General features: G+C 39.3%; 1 protein-coding gene across 4 annotated transcripts in view; it reads right to left on the bottom strand.

Moving 5' to 3' along the window:
• The window catches only part of WAPL (WAPL cohesin release factor), a 113,832-nt gene extending 89,048 nt beyond the window's left edge, over positions 1-24,784 (bottom strand). For 2 of the 4 annotated variants that reach the window (XR_010920637.1, XM_067552520.1), the window contains exons 1-2: positions 24,705-24,784; positions 18,741-19,261 (exon numbers count right to left, since the gene is read on the bottom strand). Coding sequence is in view for 3 of the 4 variants with exons in the window: in XM_067552520.1 (XP_067408621.1) it covers positions 18,741-19,261; positions 24,705-24,775 (592 nt within the window). In the remaining variant the exon portion in view is untranslated. Of the gene's footprint in view, positions 1-18,740; positions 19,262-24,314 lie in introns of all 4 variants that reach the window. The other 2 variants (XM_067552521.1, XM_067552522.1) reach the window with 2 other exon arrangements.
• Positions 24,785-27,217: the final 2,433 nt, after the last annotated feature.

The raw sequence follows: 27,217 nt of genomic DNA, 5'->3' as shown, positions 1-27,217 counted from the left end.
CAGAATTTTGGCTTCAGTAATGTAGCTATGGGAATCAAACATATGCATTTCCTGATATGAGTATTTTCATTTGTACCTAAGATGATCTGCAACGGAAAAAAGGTGGGGCTATACTTTAGTCCTTTAAGATAAAGTCCTGATATTTAATGAAAGCTTTCTGGTTGTTTACATTAGAACTATCGGAAGTGTCGAGCCAGTCTTCTCTGGTTTTGCAGGACTTGAGTATTAACTCAGATTAATTGGGATGTCTCTGACGTCAACTAGAGCAAGAGTGGCTGAATCTCTAACAAATACATACTTTATTCTGTTTCAGATGTTAAAGTTTAAGTGATTTAAAAATCTACTTAAATCCAAATAAAATTTCCCCTTTTAATCAGATTCCAAAGTCAGTGCTATTAATTCTCCAGTTGGCCAGAGTCTTCCCCCAAAGTAGCATTCATTTCTATTCTAGTAGCAACCAGACGCCCCAAACAATCACAGCCTTGTTATGCTAGGTGCTATACAAACATTCAACAGCCCCTGACTTAAAGAACTTGCTATCTCTGATGACAGCATACACAAAAACCAGAATTTCTAATGCAAGGTACATATAGAAAAGCTGTTAATGCCTTTCAACCCTGTTTTTATATATCGTAAAACAACAAACACATTTTTCCCTGCAGTCACCCATAGTATAGATTGATGTACAGGTGTTGCAAGAAAACCAGATCAGTTGTTAATGAGACACTCAACGCTTTAACGTCAGGTATGACGACAACTTACAATGTGCTACTAAATTTGTATTTTATTTATCTTACAAATCTTAAAGCTACTGTTTTAAGACTGAACATGAAAGTTTATTAGCTCTTTCAGGAATCAAAGCAGGCTGACCTGTACAATATAAACAGAACTATGGATCTTAATGCAGGTTTTTTCCCAATATGGGGAAAATCTCTAAAGGAGTTCTTGTACTCTGGGAGCTGGAGAATGATCTTAACTGCTGAAGGAAAGACCATTAAGAGACCATCTTTTGGTTTCTGACTATCAAATTATATTTACAAGTCTTGTAATTCTGGTTAATTTTTGTCCTGTCTGTGTACAACTGGAGATGAAATATGGAGATGAAAAAGGTTTTGCTTTGGAGTCATTTGGAAAACAATTTGTTTTAGAACCCAAAAAACATAGGCATCTCATAACTTACCCACCACAACTTCCCTCTTGCTTTTTGTCTTGAAGATGAGAACCATACCAGCACCTTCAACACCTCATGAAGAAGTGATGAGCCATGGCATCCAATGACCAGTTTGGAAGAGTAAGGCAGACCACAGGGATGGCAAGTAAACAGATTCCCAAGACCTACTCACCACAGCTGCAGGACCCATGACTGCTATAGGTTACAGAGAACCCACTGTGACATTACCCAGGGTAAAATCTGGATAGATGAACAGCAGCATCCCCTCAGTTCTCCAGCCTTTTACACTGCTTCGCTCTGAGAGCTACCACTCCAGGTCTGCTCTCACACAGCCTTCAGCATCTAAGTTACTCCCAGTTATAGTGAGTGAGTGCTATAACCAGCCACTCTTGAATTACAATGCAGAGCAACACCAGCAATTTCCCAATCCCAGACTTACTCCAAAAAATGTACACCTTGTACTGCCAGCACTCTCTTGGACAATACAAACTCATATAAAGTCCATCATTTTATTAACAGAAAATGATATGTACAAATCCTGTTATCCCAAGTGGAGTTTCCCAAACATTTTAATCCAAACACAATGGTGTAGATAAAACAATAAAACAAGTTTATTCACTAAAAAAGACAAGATTTTAAGTTATTATAATTAATGAGGAATAAAAGTCAGAACCGGTTAGAAGAAAATAAAATTAAACACAACTAATGCTAACAAACCAAGTGAATTCAGAGCAAAGGTTTCTCTCATCACATATCAGCAGTCTTACTGGCTGAATTTCTTTCAGTCAAGATCACCCCCCACCCGACCGATGCTGCTTCCTTTGTTCTTCAAGTTTTGTCTATGTGGTGGGTAAAGAGAAAGGGAGACAATCTGGTTTTCTGCTCCTCCTCCTTATAGCTCTTTCTCTTCTTTGAAAATTATTCCAGCCGGGGTTCAGGAAACAAAGTCTGCGTGGACAGGAACCTCCCTCCCTCCTGCTGTTTCTTTGTCAAGATGTAGATTTTTGCCCACATCCTCTTTTCCACCAAACAATGGCCACTTAACGAGATGATGGTCCATTTGATTTTGTTGACACCTGACTGAGGCATTGACTAGCCTTTTGTCTCTGGGGAACTGGTTTGTGGCTGTTCCCCCAGACTTGGAACATGTCTTAGTAATAATATACAAAGGAATCTTATAATTTTACGTGTGACAACATTGCATATTTCACCAGGACATGGATCAGCAAATTATGAGTTTTCAAATGTTACCTCACAAGGCATATTTTGTACAAAGTTTATCATAGTACTGTAAAAGGGGTGAACATGAGGTACAGATGTCACTCCCATCACAGTCAGACTAATGTGGTGGGAGTCAGGCAGCCTAAGAAATCACTTGTGCCATGTACAAAGTCTTTAAATAATTGTGGCAATTTTGGGTGTTGTCAGCTATAAAAGCTCTTAAATTCACCACCAGCATTTTGAGTCTGACTTGAAGACTTAGTGAGGTCAGACCTACAAATGTTCTTAAAGCCTCAAGAGGAGACTGACCCAAGTCACTCCAGAACCTGGAAGTAAGTAAGATATTTTGCTACTGCACCTGATTGCAAATTGTAATTTCCTCTACTACCCAAGTCAGGGAAAAATCAGCATGCTTTCCCTAGTGAGTGTAATAGGAGGGCCAGTCTCATAAGGAATAGGAGGATTGGGGCTAGCCAGTCCTGTTTAATCAGTCTACTTCTACCATAATTAACTGCCTAACAACCTAAGGACAGGACTACTTGGATTCAGGTGACAACCTGCTAAACACTTGAGCCTCAAAAGAGAAGGAAACTCAGTCTGGGGAGGAACCACAGTGAGAAATCTGGACTCCTGTGGAAGGCCCTGAAGTAGAGTCTGGAGGAAGTCTCCAGAGAAGTAGCCTGAGAGTCAATACTCTATCCCAAAGCCAGAGACAGAAAGATAATCCATAAAAGGGAGTGGGAACTGAGGCAGGAGGGGAAGCTAAAGAGGAGCCCAAGTAAAGCAAAAGTGTTTTGATTATTTGGACTTGTGTTGCCCACAAAAAGAGGATTGAAGTAAGTGACACAGCTGGAACGCTGTGCCATGTGAATCCCTGGGAGCAACAGAAAACCCAGGGGAGGGGAAACTGAAGCAGGGGGTAGCTGAAGTGCTATGCTTTGCCAGAAAGTGGTATAACAGGCCAGTCTCACCCCATGACGGGGTAATCAGTTCTGCCAGAATTTAAGCTTTCATTTGGATGAAATTTCTTGCCCTCATCTATCCAAATATCACCACCCCACTCTGAACTGAACCTTTAGATCACTGATAGTCTCCACAGCTCCTTAGTTTTATCAAGCAGAGGTAGAGCAAACCTAACACTAGCTTGGATAGTTTCATTGCTGCTACGGAACTTCTTGTGCAACAACGAAACTGTCAAAAAAAAAAAGTGTTAATTTCACTGCTGCTAGACAAGCTATGGCTTTGTTATCCTAGAATTTGTCATCTTGTAACTCTAGTTACTCATTTGCTAATTAAATCAAGTTAACTGAAAATTCAACCAGAGGGTAAACCATGACGAGGAACCAATGTTTGTAGCATGCCAAATACAAATAAACATTCCAAATATTTGTCTTAGGACAAACATTGGTTCCTGGTCATGGTTCACCCTATGTGGCATTTACAACTGTGTGAACTTAAATGTGATCATGATCTCTGTTCTAGAAGGGCCTCCAAGCAACAGTACAGGAGTTAATCACAGGGAAGAAAGACCCAAAAATGGACAGGGGGAGAGAGGTGAGAAAAGTAATAGAAATCTCTTCTTTTCACTTCTCACAGAAGTCAATGGAGGCTCTGGGAGAGGAGTAAAGCAATGGAGACCCTCCCTTTAAACCAGTGAAGCCTCTGAAGTTGAGAAGACAGTATTCCTTCTTTCCAGTATCAAGTAGTGGATTTAGATTCAAGTTCCAGATGCCTACAACTTAAATTATAATATACAAGATGGAACCCAAACAAGGTCATGGGTAGCACACTTTAAGAAATCCTAGCATTCTTCTTCCTTGAACATAAGATGTTAGGACACCACCTCCAGACCTCACTAGTGTAGACCATGAACTTTCAGCTAGGCTGGGCCTATTTATAAAATTAAGCTACCAAATACTACTAAGTTGCATATTGCGTATGCGAAATGGTAGCTGGAGTCCTTTTTGAAAAGGGGTGGTTGTTTCTCATTGCAACACACCCATGCTGTCTTTCCATTTTCAAAGTATGCCTGGTATTTCATTAAGATAACTGCTTATTAATTGCCTCTCTTGTCTAGGCCATCTTCTCTAATGAACTTATCCTCTGGGAGTAACTGATCTATGCAGTAAACAGAAATGTGTTAAATGCAGGGCGTGCTAGACCTCCATGGATCCAGATCTCTCAAAATACCTTGTGATCAAAGCCCATGGCTGGATGCCACCCCAGGTATTGCTCAATTTAATCACAACAACCCCAATATCCCTTTGTTTGAAGGGTGGAACACAGAAACTAAACAACAAATCTAGGTGGATAGCATCTTTTAAATAAGTAAAACATATGGGTCTCTCTCTCGTATTGTTTTCAGGAATTCCTGTGTTTACTCATGTAAATTACCAAAATGCTTTGAAAAACATTGAATTTAAGAATATAAGAGATGCAATGGAAATAAGCAAGGCAAGCAAGCTTCAAGAGTGAAGAGTCACTCTGGACAAGAAACTGACAAGACCTGCCATTTTGCCCAGCTGTCTTCTGAGACCAGGGATCCAGGCTCTGGTGGGAAGCTGCTAAGAAACCATCACTGCCTCTTGCCTACACTGGTGAGGATAATTGCTTTTGCAGCTAAAATATACTGGACTTTTGGTTTGGGGGCTCATTTTATATGTTTATAAGTATAGTAATTAAAGCCTTTCTGTCATTATCGAACGAGAGTCGTGTCAATTCCTGAGCACACTAATAGCAGATCCCAGTCTGTGAGTTAACACTGGTGAGTGTCTTACTCCTCCCCACCCCTTTTGTTTCATATCTAGCTCTAACTAACCTGTGACCAGACCTCGACTTAGCACAAGGTGATTTTCTAGAGACTATTCTGTGAGGCGTAGTGCAGGGCTTTGACTGTCTGTCAGCCTTGGACAATAAATGCTTGGAGCATTTTGAAGAGGCCACTAGGGATGAGGAGCAGCATCTCTCCCTGAATTCAGGCCTTAAAACTAGACAGACACTCTTTGTGGACAAAGAGTCCATCCTCTTGTGGTAGGGTGCGATTCCAGAGAGGGACACATTGAACAAGGTGGACTCTGAGGTGGAAATCCCTGTTTTCTTTGTTCTGGTAGACAAGGAGGTACAAATCAAGCATTTGTCTCTCATCTAAAGGAATTAAACTAACAGCATTTGTGCCTATTTGTGACCGCTATCATAGCCCTGCAACTGGCACAGTTTAAATCTTGGGGATTTTTTTTATTTTAAATCCATCAGGTCTTGAAACACATATACTAACTACCACTATATACAATGAGATGCTCTCTTTACAGAGGCTCGTGAACCAAAGCTAAACAGCAACAGGGAGCCCCAAGTCTTACCACAGGCAGCTGGGAGGAACTGAGGAGGCCACTGTCATGCCCCTTTTATGCCCTTAGCTAGGCATGAGAGCAGGGTCTCAGTTAGTGGTACTGCTGGCCCAAATCTGACTCTAGTGTACTGGGTGTACATACACCTATAGTGGAATGTATATGTACACAATCACTTGGGGAACTAGACTTAATAGTAAGTGTCTGAAAAACAGACATCAATTACAACTGCCCGAAGTCAGAGTGGCACTTCATAGCCAGGGCTATACATATACAGAAGCAGTTAAACACGAATAGTCTACGCCTCTGCTCTAGGTTCAGCCACAGAGATCTTTCTTATAGTACCATGAGCATTCGCTATTAGGAAAAATTATACTGGGCACAGACTATGGTCTGTTTGAAACATTTTACGTCTTCAAGTGAAATTCTACTCTGAACATTTGTTATGAGTTGCACTATGGATTCTGTATATGTGGGTTCAGTTTTCACATCAAGTTTACTGTGTTTACAAATAAAGGGTTTTTCTACATTAACTATCAGTACCACTAACTCAACTTTGGATCAAAGTCTATCTTTGCTTTTGGTATCACTTTCTATAAACACCACCTTCATTTACATGTGCCATCAAAGTATATACAAAGTAATACCTGTGAAAACCTATAGCTCTCTGCAGAGTGTAAACAAAGACATCGTAGTTACACAGATGGCCCTATAATGAACTTGTCAATTATGTTGATGTGAACCAGAAAATAATCCAATTCACTCATGCACCTGTGTTTCTTCACAACTGACAGCATAACAAATAGTAAGTCTTCTTTTTATACTAAAGGCAACATAAATAATAACTGAATATACACTGGAAGGCCATCTTCTGAGCGAGGCCTGGATCTTACAAAGACTTAAGCATGTGAGTAATCCTATAGACTTCAAGGTGACATGCACAAGGTTAATCATAAGTGCCAAGTCTTCAAAGGATCAGGGCCTATGCTGGTCCCTCTTTTAGAGCACTCCTTTCTTTCAAAGGGAAACTCTATTCTCTCCCACTTGCTCAGGATCAGAGGCAGAAGCCAGAGCACATGGAATGGCAATGTCGTTCTTATGAAAGAAAGGAGATCTTGAAGTAAATGGAGGTACAATAGAGGGACTCTCACTACTTGCAGAGTCCCAACACTACGAGGACATTCCATCCATTTATTCGTTGCCTGCATGCCAGAAGAGACCCGATAGGACATAACTCAGATAAGGTATAGGTATGTTATCATGGCACTCCTCTGCCCGTGGTTCTTGAATGGCCTGGGCTTGTTCTACATCCCTGTCCATGCTCCTCAGTACCATCACACATCCTCTGAAGTGCAAATTATGGCCACTGTGACATTGCCAAAAGAGGAGAAAAAAATCGAAGTACTAGACCCACTATGGAGAAGCCAATTAAGATTTATCCTCAAGGAGATGTCTCACTAGGTGCATGTGTTCTGCTCACTCCTAAAAGAGAATAGCATAAATAAAAGATGAACACCCACTTCTGAGATGGGGAGGAAGAAGAGTAAGTGAAACAGCTCCTTCTCCCACTATGGAAATTAGTGGCTTCTTTCCCAGGGAAGGGGTGGAACCCACTGTAGTTTCCATCATTCCCACTCCATTCCTGCAACAAGGGCAATCTAATATTGGTAGTAAAGAGAATGGACATGGCTATAAACTGGACCCCATATATCCAGGTCTCCCTCACTTCCCAAGCCATAGCTGGAAGTGTATAGCAAGGGAACCTGGAGAAGTAAACTGACAGAACACAAGCCTCTAATGTTCTGAGTAGCAAGCAAATTTCACGCATCTCTTCTCTTGACTGTTGCCCACTGAACCCTTGTAATATCAGGAGATGAAGGGCTGCCTGTAAAAATGCAGAAATACATACAACACCTGAGAACTTCAAAAGATTAATTCTAAAGACCAAGACTACTCTTATGGCCTACTTGAAATTTCATAATAACTAAAGCAATGGTTCTCAACCCATGACCCAATTATTAGCTGTCTGCTAAAAAAATTTTTAAAAAGTTTGCTGCTTCCAGATCCTGGAAGGCAGCAGGGCCGGCTGAGGGAGAAATCGCACCGTGCAGCCCTGATTGAGCCGTCCCTGCCAGCAGGCTGCTTAGCCTGTTGGGGCGGGGGGTGGGGGGAGGGAGAGGGTGGAGGCTCGCCTGGCCCCTCTTCCCAGATGAGGATGGCAGCTCCTGGACACTGCCTCGTGTCTTAGTGACTGTCATCTTTGACCTCTTCTAGCTGTGCTGGATCCTGTTCCTGTACAAGGTGAGTGCCTGTGGGGATGCAGGACAAGGGGAAGGAAGAGAGAGGGGATGGGGCAGCAGGAAGAGAAGGGAATGAGGAAGTGGGGTGGAGGGTATGGGGCAAGGACAGAAAGGGGAAGGGAAGGGGGCTGAGAAAAGAGAAGGGGATGACAGGAGAAGTACTGCCACCAAGGGGAGTGCTTGCACTTCCTTCTCGCTTCTGGGCTTCCGTGACAGTCATCTGGACAAGTGCCTCCCTCCCCCGAGCTACATGTTGCCTCTGGAGGGGTGGGAGGAGGGATGAGCATCTTGCAGGCTGTAGCATGCCCTGGGCTGCCTGCAGCAGACAGCACTCACTTACCCATTCTCTGCTGGTCATGTCCAGACCCAGAGCTCACAGCTAGAGCAGGAGGCTGCCATGAAAGTCCCGTCTCGCAGGGGGAGGTGGGAGTGTAGCTGGTGAGGGATGGAAAATTGTCCCATGGGCAGCTTCCCAGCTAGGGTTCCCCATGACTCGGTGGGTAGGATCATCCCTACCCCAGACTGTCTGGGAGAAGACATCGAGGTACATATGCCCAACCGAGCAGCCACAGCAGGCAGGGAGGGGAGGAGCCCTCTCCCACTCCCCTGCATTCTCTGCTACAGGGTTCTAATGCCCTCCAAATCAGGACCCTCTCTGGTCTGGATAGCACTCCAGTGATTCACCTCTACCGCAAAGTATTATATATCATGGCACCTGGTAGTGTGTCTCCCATGACTCACACCCTGGCTCTCACACACACACTTGCTCATTCTCATACACATGCACACGCAGACAGCCCTCACCTGTATAGACCGATGTGTGAACAGAAAAAACCCTTTATTTCAATAAATAGATTGAGCTAGTTTTGAAGTGACTTAAGTGATGTTAAGTGATGTACAGGTAGCATATACTATATATTTTATGGATGCTGCCCACATAACACAACAGTGGTAAATAGGTTGAGAACCATTGAGCTGGAGCATTAATTACAAGATAGCCACATAGCTATGATTAAAGCTTTTAAAATAGCTAGTTATTATTAAAATTATTCCCCTCAAGTTTACATGTAATGTAGCTCTGCACAGGATAGTGTTTGATATTGCACAAAAGGAAGTTCTTAATTTCTAAGAGTCTTGCTTCATACAAGAGTCCTGTAGATAATTCTGAAGTGACCATATTTCAAATTTGTACTCTTCATGGAGTTTTTTAAAATGAGCCTCTTGTAAGAATGATTTGTATGTTCAACTACTAGGTTTCAAAAAAACACCTGTACTTCTAAAGGAATTATATTTTAAAAAAGCCTAAAGTCACTGTTTAGAAAGATTTATCGAATATGAAATAAAGCCTGAATCCTACTGTATCTTCCAATTCCAGCATATCCTTACACAGTCTGTGGTATAAGAGATGCTATGTAAATGTAAAATGATGTCCCATTCAAGGAGAGTGAACAACTTTTACTGAGATTTTCCAAACTTACTCTATCAAAGAGTTCTCTGACACAATTAACATGTTTATACACGCTATTAAACACTGCTCCATACTGCATTGTAAGTCTTAGGATTTCCTCAAATGTATTTAACTTCTTTCCAAACTGAACTCCTTTCTATCTTGCCCCGAACTTAAAAACAACTGATTTCAGACTCTTCAGTTCTCCTTTCACTCTCTTATTCCAAACCTCAGCAATCTAGCTGAACCTTCCAAACAGAAAAGCTGCAAATTAAGCTGAATCTAAGTCCATTTAATTGGCAGTACTCAACTTTCCATAAATAGTCATGAGGCTAACCAAACAGTGTAAGACGCACCCCAAATCATGCGGTAATCCTTCTAAAGAGCCCATTTCTGAACTCAATGCAACCATTTCTTCTAGATATATAATAGAGTACTAGGAGTGATCATTAACTGGTTGTTGGGTGATAATACAGTCTTAATTTGATTGTGCAGTGTTCCAAACCCATGATAAGCATTTATTTCCATTCCATATGCCTGAAATTGATCTGAGGTGCTGGACATTGTGCTAGTATTGGTGAATCCATTAGCTGCTCAATTTTCAAATCCTTGATAAATACTATATGCCCTCATTCAATGAGAAACACTACACGAAGAAAAGTCAGGATTATTTTGACTGAAAAAATACTGCATTTTTCTCGTTCCACTTATCAAAGTATAAATGCATTTTTAGCTTGGCACTAGGTGAATGATGAAAATCTCTGAACAACACAGCTTTTTTCAGTGCACAATTAAATTTGAAAAAAATATGACTAAGAGCTACTTTATGAAGATTAGCTATCATAGGCAGTATAAGACTGCTACAAATCTTCTCAAAAATCAAATGAATTAAGACAAAAATTACTCATCCAAAATACAGCTGCAAAGAGGATCCTAACTTGCGTACTAACGGCAGCGTCCAGCCTCTACAGATTCCTTCACTGGCTTCTTCTTATCTTCCAACTTCAAAACCCTCTCCTTACAAGATCATGCACACTTTACCCTTGACTATCTCTATGCTGCATGCCTACCCACTCCCATGGTTTGTCTTCACCTCACCTATGCCTAGAACATTGGGTGACCCTGTCTGTCATGCCTCCATCTCTTGTTCTCCTATCCTCTCTTTAAACCTTCTAGAACGCCTTAAAATCCTAGATTTACCCCTCTCATCTCCCTGTATAAGTATTTTACTTTTTTTAATTCATCAAAACATTAAAATGCACATTTAACTAATCATATCATCTACAGGATATTTAGTTTAGTTTAACCCATCGCCTTCACCTTCCTTATTTATCCTCTCAGCATTTATCATCTCACATTGTACTTTAAGAACATCGTAACATATATAAAGTATATAGTATACAGGCCCTCATTTTTTTTATCATCTGTAATAAAGCCCAGAGTAATACGTGGCACATCAGCCCTAAATTAATAAAGGTGCCCAATTCCAGTTTCTAAGGAAACTGCATAATAATATTAACTATGAAATAAACCAAAACTTTTGCTTTTATTGACAAAAAATACCCCAAAAAGTGGAAATAACTAATCTATTTTGCATTACAGCAAAATATAAATCTTGCAAGAGCAACCACTTCCTAAGCTACAGGGCTCCTTGCAGGACTCTTAGAAGATGAGCAGCAAGCAAAGCAGCTGTTTGGCAGAGCTGCTACATCCCACAGAAGTTTAGCTTAACTATTTAGGGGCTCCAATTTATTTTGCCCCATAGCCACCTCCCACTGAAAAAATCTAGTGCGGCCAGATATATTAGTCTTCACTGCTGTTCTGAATATCAGAAGGACATTCCCCAATGTCTTCTAGCACAGTGGCAGGAAGGAGATCCAGGAAGCCAGCTGACTCCCCTGTTGTGAAGAAAACACAAGGCAAAGTGGCAACGAGACAACCTGAGAAGCTGGAACATGCCAAGAAAACTGCCATTTTTTAATGGATTTATGTAACATAAGCCATCTTGTCAGAAAGAGTTATGAAGACACTAGTGCTGCTATGTATTACATGACATAAGGAAAATTCCTAATAAGTCAAAGGAAAAGTTCCACTTGTTCTACTTACAAGTAGAATGATTCTAACCGCTAACTGTATAGCGCTGGGGAACTATATCCCTGTGCTTCTGCATTTTAGAAAAAAAAAAAACTTTTTTCCAATATTAGAAAGTTTTAAACTTAAAGATGGTCTTCAATAGCCACATGAAGTAATGAAATCTGAATTTTAGAACACACTATTTTTCACACAAAAATCCTGACAACTTGGAGCTGAAATGATTTTTTTACCAAGTTGTTTTTCTTCTAATGTGCACAAACTGACCTGTTATTGTAAGGTACAGCTAATGGAACTAATTTTTCTGGAAGCACTGAATAACTATTTTGGAAACAAAGCCATATCAACTTCTTAAATATAAAAGAAGCGAGGAAGCAGTCAAATATTTAGTCTTCCTAAACTTAACTGCCCCTTAAGTACAAGCCCCTTAAAATTAATGGTTTTACAATACCGGTTTTGACAAAGGAAAAGAATCTCCATACCAGTAGAGAAAGAAAAACAAAAAGCTTAGGTAAATAATGAAGTGTTCACAACTTAAATGAGCTCTAGACTAACAGAGGAGTAACAGCAATTTGTTGAAGTATTTTCTGCAACATTAAGCATAAATTAATTTAAGCCAATGAACAAAGCAACCACATTTGATAAAGTAGTTTACATGATATATATTGTACAGAACAAATACTTGCCATAGTTATGTCAATTTATTAAAACGTAGATAAATTTGTTTCCTATGTTAATATAACACTAAATTTTAGGAACAGGTGCTTAAAATTCAGTAGAGTCATTAACCCATTCTCAGCACACTTTTGAAAGAAAAACCTACAAAGCGAATTATCTTAGGAGCATCAGATTGAAACTGAACAATAGTCAGTTTCATACTAATATAGCAGCCTCAATTTGGCTGTTCTTGGGGAGGAAAGTGGTGTGGAGGGGACAAAAAAGGAAAACACCACAAAGCAAATGGAGGGGATTTAAAAAATTCCAGAAGAGAGTGTGTATTGTACTACCAATCTAACTGCTTAGTTCTGACTAAAATGGTGTATTGGGAACAATTCCCAGAGCCCCAAAATCCTTTGAGCCTATAACCTGGCTAGCTCTGCAATCTTCCCTCTCAACACACTTCTCTCCCCATCCCACTGGGGACCTTTCCTCATGCTTTGTACCAGCCAGTGCATAGATGCAGTTCCCTTCTTTAATCATGGCAGCTGCCAGCTATCATTTGAACAGCCAACCCCACTCTGCCAACATCCTTCAGATTTCTGCTTCTGTTTTTCCTTCCCCATACTTCCAGCTAGTGTGATTTTTTTTTTTATTTCAGGAAGTGTAGAAAAATGTAAGGTTAACTGCTATGTAACAAAGTTAGGTGGCCAAGAATACACTTAAAACAAAGATCGCCCCCACTCTCAAGAGAAGAGATCTTAGAGGCCCATAAAAAATAAGGATTAATGAGATGACATTATAAGAAAATGATGGCCCTCCAGGTATTCAGCCTTCCCAACAGTGATATCTATTACACTATGCAATAGTGTCTTAAGTTAAACAGTTTTCACCTCTCCACTACACATTTAAAAGAAAGATTGGACAAAGCATTAGAAAGTGAACTATATCAAACAAACAATGCCAGTAACAGGGTGATGGCAGTAGATGATATAATAGGTCTAATTACTTACTTTTATGAACCTATGTGCCCATGCCATAATTAAAAACAAAAAACTCAAGATATGAAGCAATTTAAAAATAAGAATCTAATAAACCTTCTATTGCCAAGAGAGTTATGAAATAGCACTCAGTTTCATCTGCTGAATTTAAACTTGAACACCAAAGACAGGAGTTCCCCAACCCACACAAACAGAATGCAGAAGGCAGTGCCCTGGTAAGTGCACACAGTATCAAGGGAGCCAGTAGGGAACAGATTTGACTTTCAACTACCTCCTCGTCAGAGCTACACCCATTTTCTGTGAAGTATTCACCACTGAAATTAACTCAAATACTCTTTTTGAGCTACAGGTGTATTAAGAGCATAAGAGCTAAGTGCAAAAGCAGTTAAGTGCAGCTATGCCATTATGCTTGTGTGCACAGGCAGTGCAGGGAAGGAGGCAATGAGCCAGTAGGCAGGAATGCATAATTCTTGACTGATAAATGGGGACGTTAGAAATAACTGCCCAAAAATTAAGATTTCTTAGCAGTTTGTTCATTGTTGAATATTCCAGGTAGAATATCTGCTGGGCTACAAGTGATTACACACCACCAGCAAAATATTTTCTTACACAACCAGGAGTGGAAATATTGACAGAACTGGAACCCATTTCAGAACATCTAATAAAGAAAACAATTTATGGAAAAATAGATATTACTACACATTTCAAAAATATTGCATGTGTATGCATCAACTGCTCTATACTCAAACTACCTCAATCAAAAGACGTTGCCTGGACAACAGCTTCTATTTCAACAACTCCAGGAGATGGAATAGTTAAATATTGCAAGGTAGGTAGAGGAGTTATGCATTACTATATTTCTGTAGATTCTGAAGACATTACTACTTTTATCATCTTATTTTTCTATTTTTATAATCTGGAAGATTTTAAACCAATTAGCTGTAAAGTAGATCAGACAGACCTAGACTAGGCCTATGTCCTATTAAGAGTTCTTCACTTGAAATATTTTCAAAACAATTGATGTACAATCAGATGTGTGATTTTTCTCTAAGTTAACAAAGATCTCTTCAGTATTATAGTCTGCAGAGACAAATGTAAGAAATTCTAGAGACACTGTTCTATCACATTTTAAATAATCTCTTGACCAGCTTGAAGAAGTATAGTTTTCATTTTGAAGTGCATCTTACTCCAGCTACAACTACAAAAAAGTTATTTATTTAAAACAGAACTTAAAACGGAAGCTGGCTGGCCACAATATTTTGTAAAAGACACCCTCAACAACTCAATGGAATCCCTTAAGAAATGGTCCAGTTATATGCTGAGTAATCAAAATGAGCAAGATCTCATTACAGAAGTGGGTAACTAAAAGACGACGATATGCATCAGCCACTTCTGAAAAAAAGCTTTATAAAGAGATTTACTTACTGTCACAGTTCAGGGCAACTGCACCTGTACTTCCCTATGGTTCAGCAAGGGCACCCCTTCTAGGCTTCCAGCTTCCCAGCTGTCTCCTCTCTTGGATGGAGACCGAAATCTCTCTGTCTTCTGAGTGATGTATTTCCAGTCTGAACAGTTCCCTGCCGTCACTATTCCCTCCCAAAGCCGGCCTGCTTTGCTTCTCTCCTCAGACATGGTACACAGTGCAATTGCCCAGTTATAAAAATTACCACAGTTCTTTCTCAGCAAATATATTTTATTCTTAAATTAAAAGCAATACAGAAAATAATAAAAGAACCTATGTGCATGCTAACAAGCTCATCAGAGACCATCCCAACTGCAATATACATACCTTCAACTCCGACTCACATGTTTTCCTGTAGTTTCAATTCATTACATCCTTTGCTCTGAACAAGAACAATCATGCGTAAGAGTCACTCATTTATCCAGTTTGGCTCTTTGAATAGACCATGAATAGGTAAACAGCCAGACAATGCATCTCTGCTCAAAATGCAGCTTCAAAATGATGGATTTCAGGTGGGTCATTTGTATTCTCCTCACCCTCCAGCTATTTCTTAGGAAATCTACCTCACATTTATTGTCCTAAACTATCCTCTGAAATTCCTAATATCTCCCACAGATTCCATTAATTCTTCCTTCCTCTTAACTTACTTTAAGTACAATCTCACAATAGCACACATACATTTTCATTTTCAATACAATGAACTTCCTCAATACTCAAATTAAACCTTATTGAAATCAAGTTTAATTCCATAAGGAATATCTTAATTCCTTAAGGTTTGTTCAGGATATTGTCATAGCTGTCACACTTACTATAAAATAATCTCTTCAGCCACTAGTGAAGTGCATCCACCACAGATTTGAAATGCGAAGTTACCAAACAACATTACACAACAATTTAAGGGAGGAAGTAATATTGCATTCATTTCAAGCTACAGGGATATTTAAGGAAGGTATAATTTAATTACACAAATTGGAATTTACCCATGACTAACATACTAACAAATACCATCACCTCTTGCGAAAAGTGCTACAGAATATTTATTGACAACAAATAATCAGGATCTCATTTTAAATCGCATCTGAAAATCCAATATATTTCAACATTAAAGAAAACAAAGAGCCTCATGTACAACCTTTAATAAAAAAGGTCATTCCAGCGACAAAAGATTAAGTTTTAAAACGTTAATATTAACATTCCACATAAATGTACATTTTATGTTCAATACCTATTTTGGGTTTGTGCCCTAGAGAAGGTGGTGATTACATGTTATTCTATAAAGTATGTCAGGAACCCAGGTAAGTACTGCTCCATGGGATTTTATCTGATCCCAATACAAGTTTACCTTCTGACTATCATTAAGCAACTGGTTTTTCCTTAGTATGGATTAGTGTTTTATACCACGTTACTTTAAAAAGTAAAGCCCTAATTAAAATTAGCTTTTTCTACACAGACCCAAAGCTGATCTTCTCAAGCATAAGTATATTTTGACAAAACTTATATCTATTACATAATAGCAACTTTTACCCATAAGTTTTCTGTTAGAATCCCTATATTACAGTTCAATATACTGCAGTCTTACTGAACATTCCTCAAAGCAGAATTAAGTCATCCCATCTTTACATCAATGTATCATAACAAGGGGATTTACCACATTAGTAGCCCTCAACAACCTTTTTATCTGAAGGTTACTAAAGTCATAACAAGTAAAAAATGAGTTACAATGCAACAAATTTGTGAGCAAACAGACAACTTTAAAGCAAGCAAAAAATGATGCTCTTTTCCACCTTAGTATGTTAGCTCAATCAAGTATGTTAGAAGTCTTCTCTTGTATGATTCTTAACATTCATTAAGAAAGGGTAACATCTGAAGCCAAGTTAGCTGACAGTGTTTTAGATTAAACAACATGGTGTCTACTGTGGTAGCCTGCATTTTAGGTCATCTAGACTAAATTTTAAAGGTGTGATGCTCACACATGCTAACTTTACACCTTTAAATCCTAGTCTAGTCAAAGCCTCAAAAAGCATTAAGAGGGCTTTTCAGTTGTGCTAAACTCTGATCCTAACATGACTGAAAAACACCTTTGTTGCACATTAAGATGAGGTCTCAAGTGTGATTACAGGTTAGTCACCAACAGTAAAGCAAGTTTCTTTGCTTCAGTGTCCCAAGATCAATAAAATAAGCTCTCTGGGCTCAAAAAGCAGCCTTATATCTTCAAGTTTTCTTACTTAAGTAATCAATGTAACAAGCAAGTCTCTAAAGTAGTTATAGTGGCTGTCTGCACTCTCTCTACACTGGCTCAATGCTCTAGCTGATGTTTGCATAGTGCACTTTTCTTTGCTTTGGATAAACCCATATACAAATATAATGGCTGCTCAACTATCTGTTTCATTTGCAGTAACTAGCCAAAATAAACACTACCCCTGAAAGTCAAATTGCTTCTGCTGTCTTGGTTTCCTCAACCTTATTTAATACCCCCATGACAGGTTATTTTGCTAAGGTGCGTACTTTATTGAGTTACATTTCTAAAAATACAGATAGTAAGTGTGAAGCAGGTTAGGATATTTACATAATTAACAACTGGTTTGATTGGGCCTGCATTGTCTGTTGTAATTTAGTCAATAGCCAATAAAATGAGATATTTAGAATTTTCAGTTTATCCACAGTCCTAATGTTTTGTCAATATTAGGGAAAAATCCATTCATTAACTTACAGTAGTAAACTCATATTGTAAGTCCAGACTTTAAATATGTTTTAGTATTGGGTCATCGCAAATATAAATTAGCATTACGCAATCGGTATATCTAAGTGAAAGTTTACTGCTTCTTGCCAAGTAGTTTTCTCCCTCAGAAAATGATAGATATTTGTCAGCAGAAAACCCAACAAGACAATACTATGTTAATTTTGTTTCTTTTCTACCTTGCCATCAATACTAGTGTCTCACTTGCAAACTCCTCAGCTACACTCATCTTAAGCCATTAAATACCATCTTGGTCTACTGCATGGCAAACAGACTGGGGTCCATTTATTTTTCTGGTCAGTTAACAATAAATGAAAATTAACTACATACCAGGGCTCAAATTTTTACAGAAAGGTACTGAGATATTCCAAGTAAAGATAATATAGCAAGGCTTCACCTTGATAGGGTTTGGTCTAGTATGGCCTATTACATTTTAAGAATCACAGTTGTCCAAAACTTGAATTGGTAAAAAGAAAGTTGCAGATTTAGTAGTTGTAATCTGATCAACTAATTATGTCAAAACTCTAAAGTAAATGGAAGTGAGACTAAAGATCATTTTAAGAAACATTTTAAAAGTGAATATAGTGCTTATCAATTGTGCTCCAAAGAATTATGTCTATTCAGCCAAAAACAATGCCAGATCCTCTATGCTACCTGAATCCTGAGCTGAAACGGCCAAAGGTTAGAGGGAACTTTAATCTACACGTCTCTAATTCTCACATTGACACTAATATGCCAATTCTGAAGGGTTTTGTGATGTATACATCTGTGCAGTAGGAAATTCAGTGCACTGACTCTTCATACAAGTCAGTTGCCAGACAGATGTAAAACTTATCACTACCTGTCTGCACCAAATTTGAACCGGCTACCTAAAAACAAAGATTGTCACCAATCCCTTGAATTACATGGCCTTCATAATATCACATATGCAAGAAGCAAAGCAACTCCTAACTGCACTTGAAGGCAGCTGCTATGTGAAAGTATACATGCATATTGAAGGAAGAATAAACCTCAGAACTGCTTGCAATGCTAGTCTTTGTACAGAGTGGTAGCTGCTTCCTTACCCAAATTATTACTATCAAGACAGCATGTGCTTTTTTAACTTATGCTTGATACATAAAAAATACTATGCCTCTCTGTATCCATAGTTAGCTTTTGTTCTCAACATGCAAGAGTATTTGGCCTCAGTTTGATTAGAACACTTAACCAAACCTCAGGAGATGCAGCAATTTAAAAAAAAGTTGTACACAGATTACTAAAAATCACAGTATGTTTGAATTAGTACTATTACATTGTCATCTAAATTTACCTGTTATGAGTTTAACTCTGCTGCTTTTGCTTTCCCCATCCTCTATGTGTCTGTTTGTGCTCTCTTCTTTTAAGCCATGAACAGTATTGTCAAAAGATATGCTCTTGCTGGACACAATGTTGTCTCCGCTGATTGGCTGATTAATTCTGCTATTAGCTTCAAGTAGAGAAGTGAAGTCCTCAGACTGAGCAGCTTCAATGGGTTCCAGCTGAGAGGAGCTTTTAGCCTGAGACACATTCTTTGAAGACACTGGCAGAGATTCTTCATCACTCTCAAATCCAAATGGATCTTCTGTTACCTCATCTTCAACTTTGGGTTTTTTAGGAATTTCTGAAATATCTGGTTTGATGTTGGGCCTCTTCTGTCCTAATTTGGCCATAAATGTGGTTTCTCCCCATTTTGTGCTTAAGGTGGTCCGTTTATTGGAAAAGACTTCATCAAACTTTGAGTTGCCATTTCCCCCTTTCCTGCTGTATGTCTTTCCAAATCTGGACGTCATTTTGACAACTGTTTCATATTCTCTGCGGGAAGAGAAAGAATAAGATGAACTAGCTTTTATATGTTGCTGCTTTTTAATACAAGTGATTATTTTTCCACTCTATCAGCGCACACAAGAAAATTTAATTTTTAAGTTATTACAGTACACAGCAGCCTATTTATTTTTGACTAGCATAATTCACTTCATGTACATGTGTATTGTTTAAAGTGAATTCTGCAACAGGTGTCATGCCTATCAATTTAAATGTCAGTTACTTGTCCCCATGTATTTAGTAGAAATTCACCACCCCAAGCCTGTAAAAACTATGTGCTATGAATAAATATTTGTATTGCTCTATTCTCATATCATAACTCCTACATAATACCTCTACTTCCAAGTTTTGTGGGCATTACTATTATGAAAAATTAGAGAGGTTGAGTGGATTTTCCCTAACTTTCATTCTTCATTTATATGTGCAGCTCACGTTAGACACACTAATTCTAACTTCTCTATCTGGTTTTAAAAAGATAGTTTTTGTAGTATAAGAAAAGTGTTAATATTTCACATTTCTGTAGTTGCCTTCCTGACAACTTCACTCTACTGCTCATTTCACAATACTGAAGCAAGACTTAGTTAGCAATAGTGCTATGATGTGTTTTGCCCTATCTTTGCAGGTAAAGACAAATACTGTTATTAACTGGAAAAAGACCACTGTCATAATCCCCAAACATGTAAAGTATAGCTTGTAAATAATCTTTTGCATGATCCAGGAACAAAGTATACCAGTCTAGCTGAATACATTTCTAATACTGTTCAGGATACCCAAACCTCACTAAAATGGTGAATTGTGATCAGATGCTTAACACAATTAATATTAACAAGGGGGAAGGAACAAAAGCCAGAATAAGGAAAAAAACATGTTAAAGAATGTTTAGGTAAATCAGATGTATTCAAGTCATCATGGCCTAACAAAATTCTCCCTAGGGTACTTAACACAACTAGCAGAAGAAATCTCAGAACCATTAAAGATTATCTTTGACAACTCATGGAGGATAGATGAGGTCCCAAATAACTTGAGAAGGTCAAACATAGTACCTATCTTTAAAAAGGGGGAAATAGAGGATCCAGGAAATTATAGACCAATCAGCCTAACTTCTAAACCTGGAAAGATATTAGAAGTTACTGAACAACCAATTTGTATGCACCTAGATGTTAATAAGGTTATAAGTGTTAGCCTGTATGGATTTGTCAAGAACAAATCATGCCAAGCCAAGCTAACTTCCTTCTTTGACAGGGTTACTAGCCTGGTGAATGGGGGGAAGAGTAGCAGACATGACATACTTGGATTTAGTAAGGCTTCTGACATAGTACCACAGGACATTCTCATAAGCAGACTAGGGAAATGAGGGTTAGATGAAATTACTCTAAGGTGGGTGCACAACTGATTGAAAGCAGTAGTTATCAATGGTGGGCTGTCACAGAAGACCTATCTTGTAGGGTCTGACAGGGATCTGTCCTGGATTCTGATAATATTCATATTTTCAATAATTACGTGGATAATGGCATATTCAGAGTGTATGCTTATAAAATCTGAGGATGACACCAAACTGAGAAAGGTCACAAGCATTCTGGAGGACAGGATTAAAGTTCAAAACAACCTTGACAAATTGGAGAATTGCTCTGAATGCAACATGATAAAATTCAGTAAATTCAATACAGTGCAAAGTAATCCTACAGGAAGGGAAAAAAATCAAATGCACAAATACAAAATGGGGAACAACTGGCTATTTGATAGTACAGCTAAAAAGAATCTGGTGGTTATACCGGATCATAAATTGAACATGAGCCAACAACATGATGCAGTTGCAAGAAAGGCTAATATTCTGATTTGCATTAATAGAAATGTAAAATGTAAGACACAGAAGGTAATTGTCCCACTCGGCACTGGTGAGGCCTCCCCTTGAGTACTGTGTCCACTTTCGGTCGCTATACTTTAAGAAAGATGTGGACAAACTGGAGAAAGACTGAGAGAGAACATCATAATAGTTTCAAATATGGTATAAAAAGGATAGGGAATAGTTGTTCTACCTTCAGTGGACATGGAGAACAAGAATCAATGGTCTTAATCTGCAGCAAGAGAGATTTAGGATAGCTATTAGGAAAACTGTCTAATCATAAGGAAAGTTAAATTTTGGAATAAGTTATCAGGGGAGGTTTTGGAATCCTCATCACTGGAGGTTTTTAAGAACAAGTTGGACAAATACCTAAGAGGTATAGTCCAAGTACACTTGGTCCTGCCTCAGCACAGAAAGATGAACTAAATGACCTCTCGAGGTCCTTCCAGCCCTAAATGCTCTTGCCATTATAGAAATGTAAGAGTGTACCTGAAACAACTTAGCCACATCCACAATGGCCAGTGAACAAAGTTATAAAAACAGGTTAAATGGAAAATACATTTGAACAGTTTCCTTGCCTCTGCTTCACTGCTGCCCATATTTTAATTTGAAGATGGAGACAGGTAAAAAAAATTAAACAAATACCTTGTCTATTTTTTGAAAAATATGTTACATTATTAAAAATACAAAACTTATTTTCCTTATATACGTTAATTTTTTGATTTTCTCAGCGTGGACACTGATAATAGATCGAGTTAGATTTTGTTACAGTAAATTTTAACTTAAGTCCATCTTCAGCTCTGCAAACACAGCTCTTCAGCTCTGCAAATGATATGGGGGACAGGATTAAACAGCTTGCTGATTTTTTTGTTTTGTTTTAAACTTTGGGAAATTTCCATTGATTTTAGGTAAAAATCTGTTCCTACAAATCCTAAATTGGCCTAAGTTGCCTTGAGAAGTGTCCTCATTTCTTAATAGTTACAAATTTGAAACCCTTTACCATAATTTGAAAGATACCACTTATGGCCAGAAAAGGTAATAGATAACATTTTGTGTTTGTCCTGTACCTATTAAACAGAGTCTTTGTTCCTGGCCAAAAACAACTAAAAATACACCATGCTAGAATTCAAGAAGTTTACAAACTGTTAATGTCACATCATTTTAACATCCTCTTGAAAATTCCATCTTTATAATAGTTAATACAGAGGATGATAACAGGATTTACAGATGTTGCTCCTGAACTTTGCTCCATCTTTCACTTCTGCTATTGTGCAGGATTAATTTGAAACTGACACCTCTGGCTACTGGTAGAATTAGAGTGCTCTGTGATTCTCTCTCCCCCTTCACACCCATCTAGAACCTCCTGGCTGTTGAGCAGCAGCTACTCTCCTTTCACTCTCTAAAACTCATTTTTGTCTCCTCTGTAAATAGTTCAATATTTGCCTCTGCTGTTCCATTTTCCCCTCAAGCAGCTGAGTGAATCTGAGGTGATCCTCAGTACTAATTGCTCCACATGTTTGAAAACAACAGCAGCAAAGCTTACCAGAATTATTAGTTTTACTATGTTGCTGCTCACGAATGAGTAACAGGAGAGGCAACTAATCTGTGTCTGAAGACTCAAAAAGGCAGTACAGGAGCAGTTCATAATTGAAATGCCATCTTTACAACCATAAGGTCTAGAAACAAAATATTTAAATAAACTGAATTTTGTAGAAATTGATAACTTACAAAGCTCCTACTTAGGAAAAAATATTTTTTTATTTACCAACAACACAAGTTCTGTCAAACCCTAATTAAAAGATTTATAGCACTTTACATTTTAACACTGCAAAAATATTAAAAAGCAGCAAATTACCAAGTCATTTAATTTCAGACTATAAAACCCTACTCTGTGGACTATCCTCCTTATATTGATAATAAAATGTACTGTTATGCTTCATATATGCTCAATTGTCTTATCTGAAAATTCTAATAAATGTATAAAACTAAACAAGTATACAGCAATTCTGCATTGTGCTACTCAATTAGTTAAATATAAATAAGTAAACAGATGAGTATTAAGTGAATATTTCATTACATTATAAATACCAGGCCCATCTTTAAGGTTCAGAATCAGTTTATAAAATACATCAAAAACATTTCCTTACCTGTTTAGTTCATTAATACAAAATATTTAAAAACTAATTTAACTTTCATCTATTAATGCTGATTCTCTTCTTGCTTTTCACTCAGCTTCAACAATATATTTTCCAGCTTCACTCTCTCATTTCTATGCTATAGCCCTTTCTAGCTCTCCTACTCTAGCACAATGGTGCAACGTTGGGGCCACAAATAATGCAGGCAATATAAATGCAAAGCAATTGTCCATTGCAATCTGTTAATTAAAAACAATTTTAAGAACCTTATTCCTTATGTGGTTTTTTAAATACTGTTTTCTGAAAATCTAATTCTGAGGCCCAACCAGACTTGACTGTGCATTTTAAAGTAGGAAAGTAGCCCACTTCTCTTTATTTGCTACTCTTTTGCCTATCATTTCCCTTCATAATCAAAGGAAACAAAAATAGGTTAAATACCAGACATATGAAGCTGATGAAATGTCATGAGGCTTTTTTTTTTCCTTTAAAGGGGCTGGGGAGACATCATCATCCCGCCTCCACACAGACTCCATTGGAGATGTGGTGCCCCCTCCCTTCCCTGCCCTTGCACCCCAGGCCTCTTCACCTCCAAGCAGTAGGAACCAAAGTAGCTGCCCAGAGTATTTAGTGACGAAGGAGGCTCCCCACCCAGTGAACAGGAAGCAGCAACAGCAGGCTCCGCCACCCACCTCGGATTAAGCGCCACCTGCTCCTCCGCACACCACGGCCAGCAGCACCAGAAGCCAGGCTCCAAGTTGCTGGGGGAGGTGGGGAAAGTTCCCTCAACTTCCCCCCACCTCCCGCCCCGCCAACTTCCGGGCCTGGCCGGCTCGCAGAGATCTGGTGTTGCGTTGAAAGAAAGTTGCCCCTTCCCCCGCGGCCCGGACTCTCCAGCCCCCTCTCCCCTCGCGGTACAGCTCCCCCCCGCGACGGAGAGCAGGAGACGGGGGGGGAGGGGAGTAGCCCCGGTACAAGGGGCAATGGGGCCTTCACCTAGGGCTGGAGGCCTCGCAGGCCTGAGGAGCCGGGCAGCCACCCCCGTCTCTCGCTGCCGCTCGGTACCTACCTCGAGCTCACCCAGGGAGGAGGGAGGCGGCGGGGGGGGGCCTGTCTCCTGCTCTCGACACTTTCTGAACTCGCCCCCGAGAACGCGGCTACCTGGGCTTCCTCGGCCCCGAATCTTCGCCTGCCCTGCGGACGCGCTCGCCAACGCGACTCCTCCGCGTCCCTCCCCCCAGCGGAGCCTCCCTCGCCGGGGTGGGGGGTGGGCGCTGGCGCTAAGGCCCCCGGCGCCGCCTCCTACGGCGCCGCTTTCTCCGCACCAGGATTATCGCTGCTCTTTGAACAGGGCCCTGGACCATCTCTCCGCCATTTGCCCCCCACTTCTTCCGTCACTGCGCTTCCCACACTCGGCCACCTCCCCGCAGCCAATCGCACCCCGCCTTACTCAACCGACCCGCACGCCGCAGCGCATGCGCCCCGAAAGTGCGCTTGAACGTCAATGCGCACGCGTTCCCGGAGCATCATGGGACCTGTAGTTTTAGAAAATGGGGGGGGGAATTTCCTCGCTCCTCCCCCCGAGTCTCCAATGCCTTTTTCCTTTGGCGTGGGGGGTGAGCTGCAGGAATGTAAATCCTCCTCTCAGTGCTGCCAAGTGCTCAAGCACGTCTGTTGCGTGCTACCTCTCTGGGCATTGCCTCTAGCTAAGGAGGAAAGTGGGAGAGTGCCGTGACATTGCAGGGCTGATTGATGGCTAGTGACATTGCCAGCAAGCCTTTGGTTGGTGGGTTTCTGGGGAGGCTTTCCTACTAGTGATTTATCCAGCTTTCAGGTGCAATGCAGTAGGAGATGAATGTCTGTCCATGGCAGTTAGTTAATATTAGAAAATTACACTATAAAGAATTCAATAATTGAAACTCATGTTCGTTCCTTCCTTCCTTCTCTGAAGGCTTTTGAGTGGTTTGGAGCATCCTATTAATGCTCTCCCTCAATCCTGCTCAAGTGACTGCACTAAATTCAAAGCAGCAAGTTCTGGTGTTACTCTGCTGTACTGACTTAGTATAAAGGGACTTAGACATGTTAGAAATCATATATTTAGACTACAGGTATGTAATGATACATAGCTCTGAGATGGCACTTTTCATCAGTAGATTTGAGAGTGCTTTAAAAGGAGGTAAGTATTATCCCCATTTTACACCTGGAGAAACTGAGGCACAAGGAGGTAAAGTGATTTATCCAAGGTTACCCATCAGGCCAGTGGCTCGGCTGGAAATAGAGTCCAAGGCTAGTACTCTATCCAGTTGGCCATACTGCCTCTTCTGAATTTTGTGAAACTGCCTTTGGTCATTAAAACTAAACAAAGTAAAGTTAAACACTGAAGTAACTTTCTGCAGAATTACGGCTCTAGTCAATTACCACTGTTTGCATTCGTCTTTCACACAGCAAAAGGACAGAAAAATCACTTTTAAAAATAAGAAATTGCAATTGCAAAATGAACAGCTAGCAGGAAGACTCAAAGTGGCTCAGATATTTCTGAGTGCCTATTTTTAAATAATATTCTGAAGTCAACTATATTTCAAGTTAAAACAACGGGAGTTCTGTAGCACTTTAAAGACTAACAAATTTAATTTCAGCAGTCTAATTTGACCAATTTGTTAGTCTTTAAAGTGCTACTGAACTCTTGTTGTTTTTGCTGTATACAGACTAACACGGCTACCCCTCTGGAACTATATTTCAAGTTGATGGTGTCTCTTGAAGACTGTAACAAACTGACAAACATAAAATTTTAAAGTTTGTGCTATCTTTCTTCATTGCTCAAGCTGTTGCAGAAACAACTTAATGGCATCAATTAGAACAGTTGAGCCATGTACCTCTGTGCACTATATTAAATGTGTGCACAGTTGTATTTACAAGATGTGCAGCAATGTGAGATCATGTATTTGAGGGAAAGGAAAACCCAAGATATTCAGAGTTAAGACTAAACGTAAAAGAAACCCAATCTTTAAAAGTGTAGAAATGCAGTTAAGGCACCCAAACAACCTTAACTCTGCCTCCAGAGTGGTGACCTGAGGAATAAATGAGACTCTCTTATTGATCCGTAACAATTTTATCTAATTAATTAGAATATTGCAATGCTTTACTCTTAATCATACAGTGATCGCACTAACTTCAGCTGCATGTACAACTACACACAGTCCACAGAAGAAACATTTTACAAGAAGTTCCAGTTAGACAAAGAGCATGACAAAGGCCATCACTGCAAGTTCTTCATCAAATTTCCCTGGGCCACTAATTCCACTATTACCAGTAAAAACAAAGCAAAGGTATTGACATATATGTATCTCTCAGGACTAATTCATGATAGTAAAACCCTGTAGAGCAAAGTTCAATGAGATAACACATTTGCTTACAGCTTGTCATACATGCAAGTCTGTACAAGCATAGAACAGTTTCCAAATTTAAGATTTCTGTTTTTATAAACCAGTTTTCTAAAGTTCTTATGCGAAAGAGGACAAAAATGGAAAAGAAAAGATGACAGGGATATCACTGCACTGTTAGAGTAGGTTTTATAAACTTAAAATATCTACAGCCATAAGCTGTTAACTTGTGAATTTCTAGAACCCTTTAGAAAAAGTCTTTGAACTATATATATATATATATAATGTAGGTACCTGATCCTGCAAACCCTCAGTGGCTTGAATAAGAGTTTTCCAGATCAAGCTCTATATATGAAGGAAGTAAGGAAAGATTGAAGTTTAAATTTGGATTTAAAAATTGTCAGTGATAGAGAATCCATCACAACCCTTTATACATTGATCCAATAGTTAATTACTCTCACCATTAAAAAAATTACACCTTATTTCCAGTCTGAGTTTGTCTAGCTTGAACTTCCAGCCATTGGATCATGTTATATCTTTCTCTGCTAGATTGAAGAGCCCATTATTAAATATTTTGCCCCATGTATATGCT

Source organism: Emydura macquarii, unplaced genomic scaffold (genome assembly GCF_026122565.2).
Source record: "Emydura macquarii macquarii isolate MOO-44397 ecotype Brisbane River unplaced genomic scaffold, CSIRO-AGI_Emac_v2 contig_1390, whole genome shotgun sequence".
NCBI lineage: Eukaryota > Metazoa > Chordata > Testudines > Chelidae > Emydura > Emydura macquarii.
Note: the sequence above shows the minus strand (reverse complement) of the source record. Positions and strands in the feature narration are given on the sequence as shown.